Genomic DNA, 21,581 nt, shown 5'->3' with positions numbered 1-21,581 from the left:
CCATCGAAGGATGAATGGATAAAGAAGATGTGGTGTGTACACACACACACACACAATGGACTATTACTCAGCCATCAAAAAGAATGAAATCTTGCCATTTGCAAATACGTGGATGGAACTAGAGGGTATCATGCTAAACGAAATTAGTCAGAGAAAGACAAATATCACATGACTTCACTCATATGAAGACTTTAAGACACAAAACAGGAGAGCCTGGGTGGCTCAGTCGGTTAAGCGTCCGACTTCGGCTCAGGTCATGATCTCACGGTTCGTGGGNAAAAAAAAAAAAAAAAAAAGAGACACAAAATGGATGAACATAAGAGAAGGGAAGCAAAAATAATATAAAAACAGGGAGGGGGACAAACCATAAGAAGGGGGATGGGCTAAATGGGTAAGGGGCATTAAGGAATCTACTCCTGAAATCACTGTTGCATTACATGCTAACTATCTTGGATGTAAATTTAAAAAGATTTAAAAACAAAAAACAAGACACCAAAACTTAGAAAGTGATCATTTCTAGGAAGCAGTTTTTCATGTGATTTTTCTTCTCCTTTTCATTAACCTAAACATTCTAAATTTAAAAACAAATTCTTTTAACGTTTTTATTATTGAGAGACAGAGCATGAGCATGCGAGGGGCAGAGAGAGGGGGAGGCAAAGAATCTGAAGGAGGCTCCAGGCTCTAAGCCATCAGCACAGAGCCCAATGTGGGGCTCAAACTCACAAATTGTGAGATCATGACGTGAGCCAAAGTCAGATGCTCAATTGACTAAGCCACCCAGGCACCCCAAATCATTCTAAATTTTTATAGAGTAAAAAGAGTACATATGTGCATATGTAGATATATGTGCATGTTATGTGTGTATGTGTCATTTTTGGAAATACACATAAATAAAACTCCTAAATATGAATAAAGTTCTTAACAAAAATACTTCCTTTGGAATTAATTCACATGTCAGTTTCTGTTGCTTACCTGGTCTTTTGTGGATATAGTCTTGTTAAAAGCATCAGCAAGTTCATACCTCTGAAGTACCAGTAACAAGAACCTGTTAGGATCCATTAAAGATGCACCAATCTGTGGAAGAAATGCAGCATGACAGTTCCATGTGTATTAAATGAAGAAACATTTGTCTCCAGCAAGACCGTCAGAAATAGTATAAAGCAAGTCTGCAAAAGATAATGTAGTAATCCCTTCCATTTTTTATGATACCATATTCAGTTTTAACAGTGAGAAAATTTTAAGTAAATAAAGTTAAAAATTACAGTATCTTTTCTCATTACAAGGGATCTAAGAAGGTTAAGACATAAGTACCCAAAGTAATTTCAATAGATACCTGAAGCATAATGATATCTTTATCGTACATTTCTTCTCTGCACTTAACATCTTGGTAGTAAAACACCTGTAAAATAAAAGGTAGAATAGAAGCGACAAGAATTCTTTATTCAAAACAGAATTCAAAAATAAAACTTTATTTCAAACAGAATTCCCAACAAAAACTATTCCCAAAACGTTCTCTAAACTAAAAACTCCAAGAAATCCTTAGTGGCAAAAATCAAGCCTAAATCTATGAATCACTTTATGGGATTTGAGAATATTTTTTTAATGTTTATTTATTTTTGAGAGACAGAGAGACAGAGCATGAGCAGGGAAGGGCAGAGAAAGGAGAAAGAATCTGAAGCAGGCTCCAGGCTCTGAGCTGTCCGCACAGAGCCCAACACGGGGCCCAAACCCATGAACTGGGAGATCATGACCTGAGCCTAAGTAGGCCACTTAACCGACTGAGCACCCAGGTGCCCCAAGTGAGATTCTTAAAGTAAGGAAATATGGCATGAAATATGGCACTTCTGAATTTAAAACACTCTATATTATTACTCTCTCAACATGTGCAACAAAATAATTTATTTCCTCTGCGTTAAAAATCTCCTCTTCAGGTATCACCATCCCAGACTTTAGCCTCTACTACNTTATGTGGAAACTAATTTGACAATAAACTATTTGTAAAAAAAAAAAAAAAATCTCCTCTTCAATAAAAGTAAAATGATTTCTACAATCAATCATAACACCATTTTTCTCCCAAGTGGTATCTTTACAAGTCCAGTTTCCCCACCTTTTAGGAAAAGCACTTCTCTTTATTTGCTCTAGAACAGAGGGAAAAATTGTTAAACTGGCCTTCTATTAAGAAAGGTTATGGGAGGGGCGCCTGGGTGGCTTAGTCGGTTAAGCGNGACTGCAGGCTCCAGGTAAGGAAATCCTCATAAAAGACCAATGTTAATGTAGGTTTCTACTGGCTATCACCTTATCTATCTACTCAAAAGGAGAAATGTCTATATGGTTACTAGAACTTTCATTTCTGAGTTCATATAAGAAAAGAGAAAGCAGGGGCGCCTGGGTNTATGAATATCAGGCCTTGCCATACCTGGCTAATGAGAGAGAGCCCATTTCTTCGCCACATTTCAGCAACAACCTGGGCAACCAATACCAGACAACGCAAAGGATATTCCACTAGTACCTCTACTTGAAAGTCCTCCTGAAAGAGATGAACAATTTTGTTATTTTTCAGAGGGCTTGGATGTGTCTCAAAGTTATGGCACTATACATTCTTCAGTTTTTTCATCTGTAAAATGAATGGGCTTGAATTAGATAACTCTGAGTTCTGGTGATTTAGATTTCAATGCACTTATATAAGAACATAAAATTACTAAATGGGAATTACCAGGTAGGTTTCAAAATTTTTCTTCCCCTTCATAAACCAAGAGGTATTGAGGAATAGGATATAAGAAATTCTACCCTTAATAGAGTCACTTACAAAAGGCACAAATTCATGTAGTCTTGAAACAGCGCCCAGCCTGCTTAAACGCACATGAAGACCTAAAAGTTAAAAAGAGAGAAAAATGAAAAAGCAATAAACCCAGTTAATTTATCACTTCATTAACTCCTGAAGTTCAGATATTTGAGATTTAAATATACATTAACTGAATTTAGAAATGTAAACTTTTGACTTCTAATTTTAGAAGACAGTATTGTTAATGTATTTAAATCCTACATTGTGCAAGATGTGCTTACACGTGACACAAAAATACTATGCTGCCTCTCAAGACATCCTTATTCTGCTCTTAACTAAGCATCCAAAGAAATGAAAACTAACTTAAGTATTCTTTTTATGAAAATAGAAGTGATGTAAAATCACATAATTATACCATGTGTAAAAATAAAAATGAATCAAAAACCTAAAGCTGTTAAACTCTTAAAAGGGAGGGGGGATGGGCATGGAGGAGGGCACTTGTGGGGATGAGCACTGAGCGTTATGTGGAAACTAATTTGACAATAAACTATTAGGAAAAAAAATGCAAAAGTCTACAATAAAGTAAAAATAATTATTGATCCCTAAAAAAAAAAAAAATAAGAAAAGAAAAAAAAAGAAAACATAGGGAAAAGACTCCATGGCATTGGATTTGGCAATAATTTCAAAGTATACTATCAACAGAGCGAAAAGGCAACCCAAAGAATGGGAGAAAATATTTGCACATCATATGTTTGATACCTAGTTAATATCCAGAATATATCAAAAACTCAACAACAAAAAATCTGATTAAAAAATAGACAAAGGACTTGAACAGACATTTCTTCAAAGAAGATATAAACATGACCAGCAAGCACAGGAAAAGATGCTCAATAATCACTAATCATTTGGGAAATGCAAATCAAAACCACAATGAACTGGGGTGCCTGGGTGGCTCAGTCGGCTAAACACCTGATTCCTGGCTTTGGTTCAGGTCATGATATCACAGTTCATGGGTTCTAGCCCTGAATCAGGCTCTTTGCTGACAGTGCACAGCCTGCTTAGGATTCTCTCTCTCACTCTCTCTCTGACCTTCCCTGGTTTGTGCTCTCTCTCTCAAAATAAATAAATGAACTTAAAAACAATGAACTAACACTTCACTCATTAGGATGGCTACTTAAAAAAATGCACACACAGGTATATATACAATGGAGTATTACTCGGCAATCAAAAAGAATGAAATCTTGAAATTTGCAACTATGTGGATGTAACTAGAGGGTATTATGCTAAGCAAAATTAGTCAGTCAGAGAATGACAAATATCACATGATTTCACTCATATGAGGACTTTAAGATACAAAACAGATGAACATAAGGGAAGCAAAAATAATATAAAAACAGGGAGGGGGACAAAACATAAGAGACTCTTAAATATAGAGAACAAACAGAGGGTTGCTGGAGGGGTTGTGGGAGGGGGGATGGGCTAACCGGGTGAGGGGCATTAAGGAATCTACTCCTGAAATCATTGTTGTATTATATGTTAACTAACTTGGATGTAAATTTAAAAAATAAAATTTTTAAAAATATATATATATTTTTTTTTCTAGAAGAGAGAGAGAGACAGCGTGAGCAGGGGAGGGTCAGAGAGAGAGGGAGACACAGACTCTGAAACAGGCTCCAGGCTCTGAGCTGGCAGTCAGCACAGAGTCAGACACGGGGCTCGAACCCATGAACCGCGAGATCATGACCTAAGCAAAAGCCAGACGTTTAACCGACTAAGCCACCCAGGCGCCCCTAAAAAATAAATTAAAAAAATAAAAATAAAAAACCTACAGGAAGTAAGTGTTGGTGAGGATGTGGAAAAAATGGAACCCTTGTACCCTGCTGGTAGGAATGTAAAATGGTACAGTTGCTATGAAAAAGAGTTTTGGTAGTTCCTCAAAAAGTTAAAAAGTAGAATTACTTTATGAACCAGCAATTCAACTTATAGTACATACACCAAAGAACTGAAAACAAGGACTTAAACAGATATCTGTACACTCATATTCACAGCAACATTATTCACAACAGCCAAAAGGTAGAAGGAATCCAAGCATCTATTCATGGGTGAATGGATAAGCAAAAGGTGGTATACACATACTATGGAATATTATTCAGCCTTAAATAGGAAAGAAATTCTGACACATGCTATAACATGGATAAATTAAGGATACTGCACTGAGTGAAATAAGCCAGTTATAAAGGATATGTATAAGATTTCAATTATATGAGGTATCTAGAGGGGTCAAGCCACAGAAATGGAAAGTAGAATGGTGACTGCCATGGACTGCAGGGAGTAGGGATTTGAGGAGTTATGCTTAACAGGTACAGAATTTCACTTTGGGAACATGAAACATATCTGGAGATGGATAGTGGTGATGACTGCAGAGCAATATGAATGTACTTAATGCCAGTGAACTATAAATTTAAAAATGGCTAAAATGATAAATTTTATGTTACATGTATATTTACCCAATTAAAAATATAAACATAGGGGCATCTGGCTAGCTCAGTCAGTAGAGCATGCAACTCTTGATCTCAGGGCTGTGAGTTCAAGGAAGTGTGGAGCTTCCTTACTTCCTAACTAACTAAATAGAAAGCTGCTATCAATATTCTTTAAAAATAAATAAATACATATATTTACATATGGTTGTTAAAAAAAAAATACCTAACGGGACCAATTTACATGGAAATGCAAATCAAAGAATAATTAAAGACAATCTACGATTTCTTTCTTTTAGTGGTGAAAGGAAAAATGACACAGATAACACACTGATTTAATCTCACAGAGAAGAGGGTTGAAAACCAGTAACAGTGTGGGGGAGGGGGGTAAAAAAAAACAAAAACAGTAACAATGTGTGTTAACTATACGTCAATGAAAAAAACCCAAAAGCCGGCAACAAGATTTTACTATATTTAAATCTGGGTGGGAGATGAGTTACCAAGTTAGCCCTTCAGTGTATATTATAAGGATCCATTAGTTGACCCAGATAATAAAAGGCCCAGATAAACAAGCATTCCGAGATCCATGTTCTGGTGACAGCTCTTTGAAGGACAGTGACAGTTCTTAACTGCAATGTGTGATCTGAGTATGTTTGTACATACTGAGTACAAAACAAAAACAGAAATAGTTCTACTACTCTGAATATCGAAAAAACACAGCTAATAGAAAGAGGCAAAACACCAACACTCACCAGCAAGAGTCCTGGAGAGTGGCAGATGTATGCTTACAAGATCTTCAGATACTCTGTACGACTTAGTTTCCAGAGTATGACCCCACAACTGTACTACTGTCTTGCTGCTAGATATAAAACTTGTACTGCACCGCATCACAGCTTTGTGACATTCTTTATAAGCCACCAGTAAGAGTTCTTCCTAAAAGGAAATTAAAAATGTACATAGATTAACAAGTTATCTACTTTACCACACCGTTCAATAAATATTTAGTAAATATAAGCACAAAATTACTTCCACAGATCTGCAAACTGGTTAGAAATATAAGAGAGAGAGACAGACACACACACATATACAATCAAAGTAAAACATTTTAAGTACTATGTAAATTGTACAAATTACTCTAAGAGGGAGAAAAAAGAATTACAAACAAATGGGAAGACATATTTGTGAAAGCAGTTTTGAGTGCGGTCTAAAGAATATGCCCCTCTCCTGCTGGCACTCTGTCTGTCTTTCTCTCAAAAATAAATAAAAACATTAAAAAACTTTTTTTTTAACATAAAGAGTTTGAAAAGTTCAGTGGCATTAGAAAGAAAAATCCTACTTGATTTTGTTCAACCTAACATTTCTCAATCTTATGTGAACATAGAACTTTTTCCCCTGAAAACTCTGTTAACATCTAACACAGAGTATGCAGTGGCACTGAGAGTTTCTGTGTGATGAATGCATGAATCACAGTGTCATTGTCTACAGCCATACGACCCTGAACTCACCCAATCTTGTCTGAATCATACTGTCATTAGCTGAACAAGGGAAGTCAAGAAAGGAAAACATTAACTTGAAATAGAAATGATGACAAACCAATTTAATATTTTTGGAATTTGAAATATAAGTGTAAGATCTAAGCAGGAATGTCTAGCACACAAGCAGAATTGATACGATAGCTTGGGAGAGTTATCTCTGCAGTTTTAAATCAGGTGGTAGAAATAAAAGACCTGTAAGAAAGAGAATATTTGGAATGTATCATTTACTAGGCAGTAGGAAGTGGGGAAAAAAGGCTATTAATGATTGAAATGTTGAATCAGTAACAGAAGTATTAGAATAATGTAGATTTGTAAAAATCAGAGGGAAAGAAAGTTCTGAAAAGCTTAGATATTCAAGAGAATACAATGCTACAGACATTTTCAGGAAAATGGGGCCTTAGAAAAGACGCTCTAAATTTGGCTACTATCTAGATCCTCTGAAATTTTTTCAAAAAGCAGTTCCAATCAATTCATAAGGGCAGAAGCCAGACTCCAAAGAAATTTCAGAAGCTAGAGAGACGACAGCAAATGAAGATGGTGTCAGAAGGTTTAGCAAATGTCAAGATGAGCAACACATACTCTAATCTCATCTCCAATAATTATGCATGTCTTCTATAAAGGTGAGGGTTGCCAAAAAAATACAGGCTCTGGCTAGTTGCTGGACAAAATTTCCTGTCTTTATTGTTCCACAAAGCTACAGTACTAGATAAAATTCTATCATGTCTGTATGGCTGCCACTCTGAACCTGTGACTAACTGCTGGTGGGGAAGCGGAAGAGAGGAGGAAATAAGAGAGCTCACAGTTCACAGAGGTAGCAGAGACAAGTAAGCGGCATTTACTCTTGCTGACATTAAGGAAAGGGGAGTCCTATGTGTGTAAACAAACAAATCAAAGAGTGGGAAATACCAGAGGAGACAACTGAGGAAGCCAACTCCAGGAAGAAGTAATGTAGCTCCAGACCAAGAGCCTAGGTTGAGACCTTAGTTTTGGAAAACAAAGAGATGAAAAGAAAGAGACCAATTGTGAAAAAAACAGAGAAATGTAGTAAATAAACTATGTCACATGAGTGGCACAGAAAAACTAGAGAAAATGAAACAATTTGACTCAGATAACGGTGATTTTCTCAAAACAGAAATAAATGAGGTCATCTTTCCCAAAGGGAATCTGGGGTAGGACTGGGTGTTTCAAGAGGCTTACGGTCTAAAATTATTGTGTAAGGAGATGCATTAGCTCTGTTATTTTGAAATTAATATTCTTAATGGTTTAACATGCATAACAGAACTCATGATTACATAGATATCCACTATTCTCTACTACTGAAGTATTTTAAAGTCTATGTTGTCTTAATTTTCATATTATTAGTATTCATGTCCAAGGAAATAAATGAATAGATAAATAAATAAATGTATTTTGTTGTATTTTTTAAACATTCTATTTATTTTTCAGAGAGAGAACATGGGTGGGGGAGAGGCAAATAGAGGGGAACAGACACAGGATCAAGGTGGGCTCTGTGCTGCCAGCAGTGAGCCCAATGCAGGGCTCGAACTCATGAACTGTGAGATCATGACCTGAGCAGAGTGGATGCTCAACCAACTGAGCCACCCAGACACCCCTGTTGTATTTTTCAAAACCCAGTATTCCCAGAGATAAATGAAACTACCATGGAGCACATTTTTAAATTAAATATATAAAACTGGATTTTCCTCCTAAATTTAATAAGACAAATTCAAATATACAACTACTTAAATAATAAAATTTTACAGCAAGGATGTTGCTATATAAAACCTTACTACTGATAACTATTAGACCACTTAAAACCCACTGATCCTGGGGCACCTGGATGGCTTTAGTCAACTGAGAGTCTAAGTCTTGATTTTGACTCAGGTCATGATCCCAGGGTCATTGGATCAAGTCCTATGTTGGGCTCTATGCTGAGTGTGGAGCCCACTTAAGATTCTCTCTTTCTCTCCCTTTCTTCCCAGCTTACATGCTCTCTCTTTCTAAAAGAAAAAAAAAAAGGGCACTGATTCTACTAACAAATTTTACTTACATCACAAGCACACCACTCTTGGAACATGAGTAAAATATTCTTCAATTGCATCTGTATAGCAATGGCAGCCTCCCAGTCAGGATCTACTTCTATGTGTTGCCCAACCTGTCTTCTGATTTCTTCCATTCCCTATAAGAAAAGAGTGATTATACAAACACACACACTCTCCCTTCCCTGCCTTCTCTCTCTCTCTCTATATATATATGCCCCTTTTCTTTGCTCTACTGTCAAAATGTGAATCTGTCAGAATTTATAATGATATATACACAGCTTTATGACATGGCTAATTTACAAGGTAAGAATGCATGGGTTCAAATCACAGCTCTGTCACTTTCTAGCTGCGTGACCTTGGTCAAATTATTTCTAGATTTCAATTCCCTTATTTGTAAAATGAAGATAATAATAGCAGCTACCTCATAAGATTGCTATGATGCTCAGTAGAGATAAGGCATGTAAAGTGCTTACTACCATATCACATATCAATAAACATTACTAGTAATAGTAGTAGTTAACTGAAATTTACAGAATTATGCCTATTAAATATCTATTAAAGCAGGATCAGTAAGGCAGTATTTGAATTTTATTTCTATTTTGCTATAGTCTTCCTCAAATAACAACCACAATTTGCCTAAAAGAAACAAAACCTGGCGCTGAATTTTTAATATTTATCTTACTAATGAACAGAACTATCATACCTGCATACAGGTAAGAATCTTCAAAAAAGACCGAAAGCCTTCAAGGAACTGCATTCTTAATCTTTCTGTCCATACTGTAGGCTTGCTGATCAGGATATACCTATCATTTCAAAAGACAAATATTTCACTTTCCCATTCTGAGATAATTTAAAGATTTTCAGGGCTATAGACAATGCTGATTCTCAAAACTATGGATTCTGATTTCTTAAAATAACTGGAAGCTCTGGCCAGAGCTAAAATTATACAGCAAAATGTGAAGGCTCTAGAGAGACACATATCAAAGTGCCTGACTTCTCAGAAGTTGGTCTGCTTAAGTGAACCTAGAAGCAATCTAGCCTGTCACACCTGGAGAGCCACGGTACAGATTTTCTAGGATCTCAAAATGTGTTATATTCCCCTTCTCCCTGTCATTATAGATTTCTTTACTTAAGTAGGGATGTTGAGAAAAAAGTTGTAATAAATATGAGAAGAGTGGGAAAACTTTAAAGTTAACTTTCAAACCAGCGGCTTTACAGTTTTAACATACAGCTAAATATCTAGGGGAGTGTTGACTCTAAATTATTCACTGGAGAGAATAACTATAGTTAGAAATCCATAAAAAAAAATAAAATGTGATAAAAACAACGAGGTGATTATGCACCACTTCCCTGGATAAAAAAACATAAGTCAGCTAAAAGAATATTTCACAGTAATGAGAGCCACAGTAAAGAGACTTTACCTGACAGTAGAAAAAGGAATGATAAATACACTGATTTACCACTGATAACTAAGTACTGCCATTTGGAATTTTTGTGTATTTTTTGCTGCTTTGTTTTGCATACATGTAATTTACACATAATTTGTGAAGCATGCTGGTAAATGATGATTCACTACTAAATTCATCTACCATTTCTGTCCTGAAGTTGATGACATAATTTGCTGAACTTTAAACAAAGATATATAATTATATTTAAAAATTGAGGAATTTGAAAAAAACCTAGAAATCTTTTCCTTAAGATCAAGGATTCAATGCATAATTCTAGAAATCTGTCAAATGTATTTTTAAGCAGACTATTTCTAGGTTGGAAGTATGCTTCCACCTCTCTATGTGCTAAATAATAAATATAAGTAGACAAAATTAGGGGTGCTTGGGTGGCTCAGTTGCTTAAGCACCTGACTCTTGATCTCAGCTCAAATCATAATCTCATGTTTCTTGAAATCAAGCCCTGAAGAGGGCTCTGCACTGACAGCACAGAGCCCACTTGGGATTCTCTCTCTCCATCTCTCTCTGTCCCTCACTCGCTTGTGCGCTCTCTTAAAACAAACTTAGAAAAATAAAAAAATTTTTTAAAAAGCAGACAAAATTAGAATGATTCTCTCCCCTGGGACATTAGAAATAATTAATCATACATATCTTGGAGGTCTTTATTTTAAACAATAAATGAAATGAAATGCATTTTGTTTTAATATATTCTTAAAAGAATTTTTAAATAGATTTTTTCTTAAAGTTTATTTAAGAAAATAAACTTTCTAGAGACAGAGAGAGAGAGAGAGAGAGAGCACAAGCATGAGCTCGAGCTGGGGAGGGGGAGAGAGGGAGAAAGAGAATCCCAAGCAGGCTCCTTTGTCAATGCAGAGCTCAACATGGGGCCCAGTCTCACAAATTGTGAGATCATGCCCCGAGCTGAAATCAAGAGTTGTACCCTTAACCGACTGAGCTTCCCAAGCACCCCAAGTAAAGAATTTTTTGAAGCTTATGATTTATTGAACAGTTGAAATATCACAACTCTTTTAATATTCACCAATTCTAAAATAAGTGGAAAGTTATTTTCTTTTAAGTCCAATAAAAAAAAAGAATATCAATAACTGGTTTGTATGTATGAAAAGGAATTAAAAAGAAACACATCAGCAAGATTATCTGAAAACTATGCACTAATAAGACTACAGAAGAGGGACCGAACCAAAGTGCATGAATGAAAGTGAGTGGAAGACATGGTAATTACAATGGAGATTCATTCAGTGACCCCGAGAGACCCTAAGTTCCCATAACAGGCCCCTCTTCAATTCCTTCTTTATTAACCTGTTTTGAACTCTCTAAGAAGCCTTCACTTAAAACAATTCTTAACATGACACATTAACAGTTCTCCATACTTGCCATAATTATAAGGAGAATTCTAGATAACCAAAAGGATCAGAAGTTATTTATAAGACAGAATACAAAAGCACACTGATTAATAGGTACCCTCACCTTTTGACTTGAACAACTTACTTTAGATCACATATTACTGCATATACTCTTCCCAGTTTATCCTGGCTATAACCCTGGAAGTTGAATTTATTGTTCCTGTCCAAGTATTCAGGCAAAACCTCTAGCAGAGTTTCAGTAATGACAGAGATAACATTCTGTTCTTCAATAAGATGTCGAGCCTGCAAATATTTCAAGAAAACTGTCTTTATAATTAACTCATGATAGTATGGAATTAATTTACTCATTTGGTTGGTCAGTGAATCATTTTAACTAAATGTTTACTGAGCATCAAACATAATCCTTAGTCTCACAGAACAACTGTTTCTGAGAAGTCGTTTTCTAAAGGTAAAAATTCCTTACTCACTAGTAACTAGAAAACACCTGTTGGGACACTCCAAGCCCATCACACAGGTTGTCTACATAAATGTTTACCATCAATAATCACATGAAAAGCAAAGCAGAACAAAGACAGATATGTGTCATGACTTCTAATGTATTACTATCTATTCCCACACCTCCCAGTCAGTTCCATTCCACTGTCTCCTCTTCATCCTCTTCTCTGGCCTTCGAAATGGGAAAGTAAGAATAGTTAACCAAACCATCCTGAAGAAACAGGAAAAGAAGTAGTACCAAAAAAAAAAAAAAAAAAATCAGAATTCTCCACTTTCCTCCCAGGCGTAAGCAGCACCATGTCAGTACCTATCTCATGTAAATGTCTGACAGTCATACTTTCCCCTCTGGCTTTGTTTTATCTTCATCTATCTGCCCCTCCCCCCCAAACAATAACTAATAAACAAAAGCAAAGCAAAAAAAAAAAATTGGGGTGTTGAAAAGGCACTCCTCTTAAGTTAGCCTGGAATCTGAGAAAACAGCTCTGGACTTTGCTTGCAGGGATCAGGACTTTTGGAAAACAGTCATGGCGTCACTCCCACTCCACAAACCACCTTGTCCACTAACATATACCCACATGCAGGTATCAGTGAAGTATCATTCAATCTTCCAAATGAAATTATCCCAATATAGAGATTTTGACATTGTTTCAATTTGATTGATACTAAGCAAAGTTCTTAAAAAGCAAAACGGGTTTTACTTGGAAAGACTGCAAAGAAATGATCAATACATACCAGAGTGGGAACAGTAAACATCTGAACTGAGAGTGCGGTTACTGAGATACTTCTGTCATGATCATCACTAATATACTCTTTCTGCAGCTGTTTATAATACTGAAAAATATAGTAAGTGGAAAATCAATTCTAAATTACTGAAAGCTTTCAAAATCCCCATTTTAATAGATGCTACAGATCTGCTTCTATGTATATGTGCATTATAATTCCCATATCTTTTTTTTTTAGATTTTTTTAAAAGTTATCTCTACACCCAATATGGGGCTTGAACTTCTAACCCTGAGATCAAGAGTTGCATACTCTATTGATTAAGCCAGTCAGATGCCCCTATAATTCCTATTTCTTAAAGAAAGACAAGACAGTGAATGAAAATATGTTAAGAAAATAACAAACAGGGGTACCTGGGTGGCTCCTAGTTAAGCATCTGACTTCAGCTCAGGTCATGATCTTGCAGTTCATGAGTTTGAGCCCTACTTTGGGCTCTCTGTACTGACAGCTCAGAGCTTGGAGCCTGCTTTGGATTCTCTGTCTCCCTCTCTATGCCCCTCCCCTGCTCATCTGTCTCTCTCTCTCTCTCAAAAATAAATAAATAGTGAGGTGCCTGGGTGGCTCAGCCGGTTGGGCGTCTGACTTTGGCTTGGGTCATGATCTCACTGTTTGTAGGTTAGAGCCCCACATCAGGCTCTGTGCTGGCAGCTAGGAACCTGGAGCCTGCTTTGGACTGTGTCTCCCTCTCTATCTGCCCCTCCCCCACTCATGCTCTGTCTCTCTCAAAAATAAACAGTAAAAAAAAAGGTTAAAAAATAAGTATTAAAAAAGATTTTTAATATAAAAAAATAACAAAACACCGAACATGAATTCAGCTACCCAATTTAGCAGAGTTGGAAGTGTGAACTATATCATGTATAAAAAGACAAAAACACACACACAAAAACACACACACACACACACACACACACACACATCACAGAGAACTGCAGTGGTACAGTATATCCTTTCTCAAAAACAGAGTCTGGGACAATCTTTAGCAGATTCTATCCCAAAGGTATAGGGCAGAGGCAGTATTCAAAGTATTTAAAAATGGATATGACCTAGTAAACCAATCAGATTCAATCAAGCCTTAAGCAAAATGGATACCAACTGCAAATAATTTAACTATATTAGCTGAAAATCAACCCTAATATACTGGGAAAACAAAAATAATAATACATCCAGTCATGTATTAAGCACAGTGTTAGATCCTTGAACTACATATTTAATTTTATCCACTAGAATTTCTACAAAGAAGAAACTGTGGTCAAAAATATATACATTTAAATAGAATTGCTTTTAGATTTAAAAAAATTCATTTCAGGTCACATATATGGTTCAATATTCTATCTCTTAAGAGTTTTAGAAGAAGAGAGTTGAGGGGCACCTAGGTGGCTCAGTTGGCTAAGCATTCAACTTTGGCTCCAGTCATGATCTCACAGTTCATGGGTTTGAGCGCTGCATTGGGCTCTATGCTGACAGCTCAGAACCTGGAGCCTGCTTCAGATTCTGTGTCTCCCTCTCTCTATGCTCCTCCTCCATTCATGCTCTGCCTCTCAAAAATAAATAAAAGTTAAAAAAACTTTTTTTAAAAAGAGAGTTAATAGCTTTAGTTGTATCATCTTTCAAGAAACCAAATGTCTGTTACTTTAACAATTTACTTCTTTTTTCAAAAATATTTTATTTATTTCTGAGAGAGAGAGAGAGAGAGAGAGACAGCATGAGCAGGGGAGGGTCAGAGAGAGAGGGAGACACAGAATCTGAAACAGGCTCCAGGCTCTGAGCTGGCTGTCAGCACAGAGCCCGATGCGGAGCTCAAACTCACGAACCGTGAGATCATGATCTGAACCAAAGTTGGATGCTCAACCGACTGAGCCACCCAGGCGCCCCAACAATCTACTTCTAAAATCCAGAGAGTGCAGGTCTATTGTCCCAAAGTATCATTTGCCTTCAACCGCCATTATTTCACTCTCTGCTTCTAGTTCCATCCTGGATCCTACCTTTTAAGTTTTATAGAACTGTCTGCAACCTAAAATCATAAGAAACCAACAAGTATTCACTGGATATCTTTTTAAAAATGTTTTGTTTACTATTATTTTTTAAAGTAGGTTCCACGACCAACGTGGGACTTGAATTCACAACCCTGAGATCAAGAGTCACATGCTCTACTAACTGAGCCAGCCAGGCACCCCTTGGATACCTTTGTATAAGGCAAAGTGGAATATTCAAAAAGTTTCTGTTACATATTACCTTGCAATGTAACTTGAGAGATAGACCCCTTCGACCAAAAATATATAAATAAAAAAAGTAAGGGACATACAACAGACTAAGAAAACAATATTAAAAAGGTAAGCTTTATCTTTATGTTTTAGCCTCATTAAGTGTAACTCTTGCCCACTGAATTCCTCCCTCCCTTTACCATGCATATCTGTTCCTTTTCAATGCTGTGCTTTTCAGCTAGTCACTTCTTGTTATAATTTTACTTATTATAAGACAGACAAATGATCAGGAAGAATGACTGCATGTGTGAATGTGGTAACTTCCAAACTCTGTCCAGGCAAATAATAGGTCTTTTTCTACCTATCTCCTCTTCTAGACTACTGCTTCCATACTATCAAATGTGAAAACAAATGAACTTTTGACAAATAAATCAAAAAATTAAATTCTAATTCAAAAGTATCCCGATTTGTTTCTACAACTTGCTTTCCAAAATGGTTTTCTTTTTCTATTACTGGTATGTATTTATAAAGAGCAATTACCTTCACAAATTCCATAGCAAAGAATTTTTTGTATTCCATCTCCATAAAAAAACTGCTGAAGATCAATTCATGAAGTATCTTACGGGCACCTACAGATAATTTTTGGGAGAATGGAAGAGAATCACCAGGGCAAAAAAAAAAAACAAAAAAAACACAACATGCCAGCTATGAGAGGTGGCAGAATATTAAAAATTAACATACTAATAGACCTGAAGGACTCAAATATGAGTAGCATTTATTATATTAATACTTAATTACATTAATACTTAATACTTAAAATACACACATATATGCCTTTTCCCTCTCATTCTGCCCCTCCACTTTACCTTACTTCATTCTACATAATCCAAGCTCTCTCCATTCCTTTTTATTCGGTTTCACTCAAAATTACTCTCACTCTGTTTTCCTTTCTCTATCCCGTTAAGCCTTTTTCTCACCTTTCACTTTTTGTTCCACATTTGGATTTTAAAAATAAAAATGAACATAGTGTTAATAATGGCACTATTACATGCATATGTACACTTAACTCTTCTTTACTGGCCCTGACTAAATGAAAAGGCACTATAATTAAAAGGCAGTATCCCAGGTTTTAACACAGAAGAATACATACTGATTGGTTAACACTTCTTTAAAGTTAATATCTTATCATTCAAGATCACGAATTTAATAAACAAAAAAGATTATAGCTCTACTTTAAGGTCATGCTTCATGGCAAATAGCATAAGCAAAGCTCTACCTACCTTTATAAAGCTTTGCATCCCAAAGCATCAACCTGCTTATGAGACAAGGATTCTCAGAGCCAGGTTCTTCTCTAAGGCATGCTTGGCAAAAGATCTGTCTAAAGTCACCTATAAACAAGAGAAGTCAGATAACTTATTCTCACAATACTTCTCCCACAAGTATATTTCCTACAATAACATGAAAAAATTAACATTTTGCCAGTTTGATATCAAGAATTCTATCAATATAAAAGAATCAAAAGCTTTATAAAATATTAGTAATGGCATTTGAAAAGCAATTCTTAAAATTAATCAAAATGTATAAACCAAAAACAATTTTTTTGTTTTATACTCAATAACATTTTTTTGAGTTTATTTATTTTGAGAGAGAGAGAGAGCATGTGCGTGACAGAATAAGTGGGAGAGGGGAAGTGGGAGAGACAAAGGATCCAAAGCCAGCAGGCTCTGCGCCGACAGCAGAGAGCATGATGTGGGGCTCAAACCCACAAACTACAAGATGATGACTTGAGCCAAAGTCAGACGCTTAACTAACTGAGCCACCCAGGGGCTCCAGTATACTCAATGACATTTTAAACTTTGTGGCTATTTCCAAAACCAATAGTTTATGAGAAATAAAAAAAAACAGGTGATATGCTTACTTGAATAACTCATAATTTTATTCATCCAGGAGCCAAGACGCAAAGCAAATTTCTGGTGAGCCATAACCTCAGAGTGTAATACTTCTACGTGAAGTGGATGTTGAGAGACATTTTCTGAATGACTCTACAAATGAAAAGAATATTAAAAACAAAACAAAAAAACTAGTTTAAAAATTTTTGTTTTAACGAAGTCATCTATTTATCAAAAAAAAAAAAATCTTGTAACACTCATAGCTTCAAATCTCTGGGCCTAAATGGCCCAATTCTATTTTTACTTAGGATGCCAAACCACTTCAACAATATAATTGTTCTACTTTGGCTCTTATAATGGGAATTCCTCTTAAAACTTTCTTTCATCCCTAATTCAGGAAATTACCTTTATATCTTCCTTTGCTTCCTGGCAAGCAGCAAAAGCACCTGCTTTGACAGCCCGACGACCCTAATTATAAACAAACATGAGAATTCAGTAGTAGAATGACAACCCCAATCAGTAAGTAATACATAGCCCAAAGGCCTATTGAGCTCTGAATTATTAATCATGTGCCAACTTCCTAAAAGTTGTAAGATGGGCAATACCTAGATGATAAATCTAAATGTTTAACACATACATGAAGCTTCAGAATTTTTGATACTGCTCAGAAAGAATATACCTTAGGATGCTGGATTTTCTCCTTGGCAATAATGTCAGTTCTTTACTTACTATAGTGCAATCCATTCCGATCCAAGAATAGCTTAGCTTTTTACTAAACTTCTGCTATATGTTTTAAATACGTTTCATGAATGAACTTACAAGTTCCTCAATGTGTGTTCCATAAACACTTGTGATCCACCAGTGGCTTACAGGAGTGACCAGGATATTGATTCCTCAAGCCCGAGGATCACTACATTACTAATGCCACACTGCATCCTCTACTATATTACACTCCTCTCAAGGACAGGGATTAGTTAATAATACATTTTTACTAGGAAAGATATTTTACTTTGGAAAGATACTTTTAAAAAGCAGAACCTCAGCATCAGTATTATGCTAAAAATAGTTGTAATGTTAAAAAATGTCAAAATTCATATATTTACTCATGCACTCCACAAATAATAGAATGCAATTTCAATAAATTATAGAAATAGACTAAAGCTGACATTCTTAACTACTTTTTGTGAAAATATTAAAAAAAACTTTCTAATTATTTAGAATAAAAGAGGAACACTAATAAATAGTTACCTACAATTATGATACACAAAAAAATCAAGTTTTAATCAATTTACCCAGGATATAAGGAATAAAGGAAGAGGATGACCGTTCCTAACACAATACTAAAGAGCACCTGGCAAGGGTTCAGTCAACACCTGACTCCCAGGAAGCTGAGTTAAGAGAGCACAATTCAAATGAAGCTCACAAACCTCTTTGTCTATGGCAGTGGTATGCAACTGGGCCTCTGCGAGCTCACAATCAAGAGCCCTTTGTAGACTGTATATGACATGGTCATATGAATGGTGTTCATCATTGAAAAGGACACAATAGTATCTTTCATTTTTCTCCCTGTTTAAAAAAAAAAGATATATCCAGTTACTGAAACAAATAAAGGAAAACGTGAAAAAAAGCCTAAAGTAATATACAACATCTGTACCAAAGCACCACCATGTAGTTTCTTATATATGAGAAAGTACCACTGTAATAACTGATACAGGAGATTACTTCAAGTGGTACAGTGCTGCAAAATTTTAAAAACCCTGATAAAAGCACTACTGTCTCCATTTTTTTTTTTTTGCTTCCAGGTATGAATGATTAATTTCAGTTTAGTGGGAGTATGTCTTAATACTACTCTTAACTCCTGCTAATCTCCTACTGTAGCAAAGGGAGACAGCTTTGGCTCAGGACCTTCAAGTAGGCAATGATAAATAGTAAATAACTAACACTTATTTTTTAGTGAATTTATTTTTACTTTTATCTTCCATTTAATTAATTCATTTTTTAAAGTTTATTTTTATTTATTTTGAGGGGCGGTGCACAGAGAGATCCGAGCTGAAATCAAGAACTGAGCTGAATCAAGAGTTGGATGCTTAATCAACTGAGTCACCTAGGTGCCCCACCTTCTATTTATTTTAAGTGATACCGTTTTTATAGAACATCTAACAAAATGTTAACCAAAAAAAAGGTGTACAGCACTTCTGACTGAGGGACCTTAGGCTGCTTAAGCTTTTAATCTTGCTGAGATGACAGTACCTCTTCCATCTTTAAGAAGAGTATTAATAGGGAAGCCTGGGTGGCTCAGTCAGTTAAGCATCAGACTCTTAGTTTCAGCTCAGGACATGATCTCACAGTTTCATGAGTTCAAGCCCCCAGTCTGGCTCTCCACTGGCAATGCGGAGCCTGCTTGGGATTCTCTCTCCCTCTCTCTCTGCCCCTCTCCTGCTCGTGCTGTCTCTATCTCTCTCAAAATAAATAAAATAAATTTAAGAAAAAAATTTTTAAAGAGTATATTTGCAACAACGTGAATGGAACTAAAATGTATTAGGCTGAGCGAAATAAGTCAGTCGGAGAAAGATAAGTATCATACAATTTTACTCCTGGAATTTAAGAAAAAAAACAGATGAACATTGGGGAAGGGAAGGAAAAGTAAGATAAAAACAGAGAGAAAGGCATACCATAAGAAACTCTTAAACAGAACTGAAGGTGGCTTGACGGGTGTAGGGTGGGGGTATAGGCTAAGTGGGTTATGTATGGACATTAAGGAGAGCACTTGTTGGGATGAACACTGGGTGTAAGTGATGAATCACTAAGTTCTACTCCTGAAACCATTATTACACTATATGTTAACTAACTTGGATTTAAATTAAAAAAAATTAAACTAAAAAAGACACATTGTTATGCAAAAAAAAAGAAAAATCAGCAACAATAAAAATAAAAAGAATATAATATCTACATTGAAGAAAGGCATAAGGATCTTATAAAAAATGTGAAAACAGTTGTCATGGGCTACACAAATGTCAAATGTTATTATCAGTTAAACAGTTTATAATATGCTTTTACCATACACTCAACAGATCTCATAACACTAAGAGGAAAATTTTCTCAGGCCTCTTAGAGCTCAGGAAACAGGCTCAAAAAGACTTCTCCAGGGGTGTCTGCCTGGCTCAGTCAGCAGAACATCTGACTCTTGTCTTAGGGTCATGAGTTCAAGTCCTGAGTGTAGAGCTTACTTTAAAAAAAAAAAAAAAAAGACTTCTCTATGGTCACAATGCCAATAAAGCCATGAGAAGGCCTCAAACTCAGGTCAATGAATCTAAAGTCTGGTGCTACTATTTACATACTCAAAGCTCACACAACTCTCCCTTTTCAGACAGGCAGATCACTAGTATTGCTTACCAACACAAAGTTTCTTAAAAGGTTTCACTGATATTATCACGTATCTGAAATTAAAGCCTTTGTGAATGCAATCTCTGATGACTTTTATTTCCCCAAGCACTTCGTGGCCTAGCAACAGTCAAAACAATACATTTAACATCTTCATAAATTAAAATTTTTAATTCTGTCTCCTCCTACAATAAAACAAACAAGCCCCAATAAACTCAGAGAACAATGGTATTTGAAATAATGCAATTTTGTGAAATTTCCCATATTACATGGAAAGAAAAATTCCCACAAGGCCCAAACCATATTTTCACTATCAGGTCTGGAATTCTCTTGCAGATCTGTACAGTAAGAGCAAATATTACCATTGCTGAAAGACTCGCCACTGTTAGAAAGTGCTGGGTTTTAGTTTAAAAATGTTAAATCCTTCTAACTGGAATAATCCTAGGTATCAAAGCACATGGCAAAGAGCTATGTCCTCATTCCTACCACAAACCTCAAGGGGAATCTGGAGGTTGGTTCAGAGCAGGATCAAACTCGGCAATTTACTTCTCAGTTTAAGTGGGATGAACAGCTGCCACATCATTTAGAACAAGACCCCCAAAATGCTTTTCCTTCTTTTGGCTTAACGTCTCTTTAGTGTCAAAACAGAGCATCTCATATAAATGGAAATTGTGGACGTATTCCCGATAATTTTCCACAAAATTTTCATAATGCTGGTAAATTAAGCAGTAAATAACAGCAACAAAAACATTTTTCTAACATTTATTTTGCAATATCAATAATCATTGCTAAAATTTCTCCCTTTTGAAAAATGTCCCTACCTTATCTGGAGTTCAGGAGGCAGTTCTTTCTCTTCTTCCCATATAGTCATTTCTACAATGTATTTTATCACTGATGGGAATATTTTCCGGGCTTGGGCAATTACCTCTTCATTCAATGGGCAACGTAAATTCTGTAAGAAAGTTTAGAAAAAACAGAATTACCAACATTGAGAAAAAATTATTAGTTTATAATTATTTTAATGATTTCATTACACCATCCTTCAGGAATGAATTCAAGTTGAGCTCAAGAGGATGGCCATTCACATCAGATTAGCTTAATTCCTTGTAGTCAAGTTGGTGCTACAGATAGAAAAGGAGCAGGGGTGGGATCTAAAAAAAAGGAAAAGAAAA

General features: G+C 35.8%; 1 protein-coding gene across 1 annotated transcript in view; it reads right to left on the bottom strand.

The window, feature by feature from the left end:
* The window catches only part of UBR1 (ubiquitin protein ligase E3 component n-recognin 1), a 133,822-nt gene that overhangs the window by 65,575 nt on the left and 46,666 nt on the right, over nucleotides 1-21,581 (bottom strand). Inside the window, exons 5-19 of the mRNA XM_077764583.1 lie at nucleotides 21,231-21,361; nucleotides 18,456-18,594; nucleotides 17,434-17,496; nucleotides 17,058-17,181; nucleotides 16,420-16,527; nucleotides 15,680-15,768; nucleotides 12,891-12,989; nucleotides 11,788-11,945; nucleotides 9,540-9,639; nucleotides 8,845-8,973; nucleotides 6,012-6,192; nucleotides 2,807-2,868; nucleotides 2,417-2,527; nucleotides 1,334-1,399; nucleotides 973-1,074 (exon numbers count right to left, since the gene is read on the bottom strand). Of these exons, the coding sequence (XP_077620709.1) occupies nucleotides 973-1,074; nucleotides 1,334-1,399; nucleotides 2,417-2,527; nucleotides 2,807-2,868; nucleotides 6,012-6,192; nucleotides 8,845-8,973; nucleotides 9,540-9,639; nucleotides 11,788-11,945; nucleotides 12,891-12,989; nucleotides 15,680-15,768; nucleotides 16,420-16,527; nucleotides 17,058-17,181; nucleotides 17,434-17,496; nucleotides 18,456-18,594; nucleotides 21,231-21,361 (1,662 nt within the window). The remainder of the gene's footprint in view (nucleotides 1-972; nucleotides 1,075-1,333; nucleotides 1,400-2,416; nucleotides 2,528-2,806; nucleotides 2,869-6,011; nucleotides 6,193-8,844; nucleotides 8,974-9,539; nucleotides 9,640-11,787; nucleotides 11,946-12,890; nucleotides 12,990-15,679; nucleotides 15,769-16,419; nucleotides 16,528-17,057; nucleotides 17,182-17,433; nucleotides 17,497-18,455; nucleotides 18,595-21,230; nucleotides 21,362-21,581) is intronic.

The sequence above is a fragment of the Crocuta crocuta genome, unplaced genomic scaffold (genome assembly GCF_008692635.1).
Source record: "Crocuta crocuta isolate KB4526 unplaced genomic scaffold, BGI_CrCroc_1.0 scaffold102, whole genome shotgun sequence".
NCBI lineage: Eukaryota > Metazoa > Chordata > Mammalia > Carnivora > Hyaenidae > Crocuta > Crocuta crocuta.
This window is presented reverse-complemented; position numbering and strand designations above follow the sequence as displayed.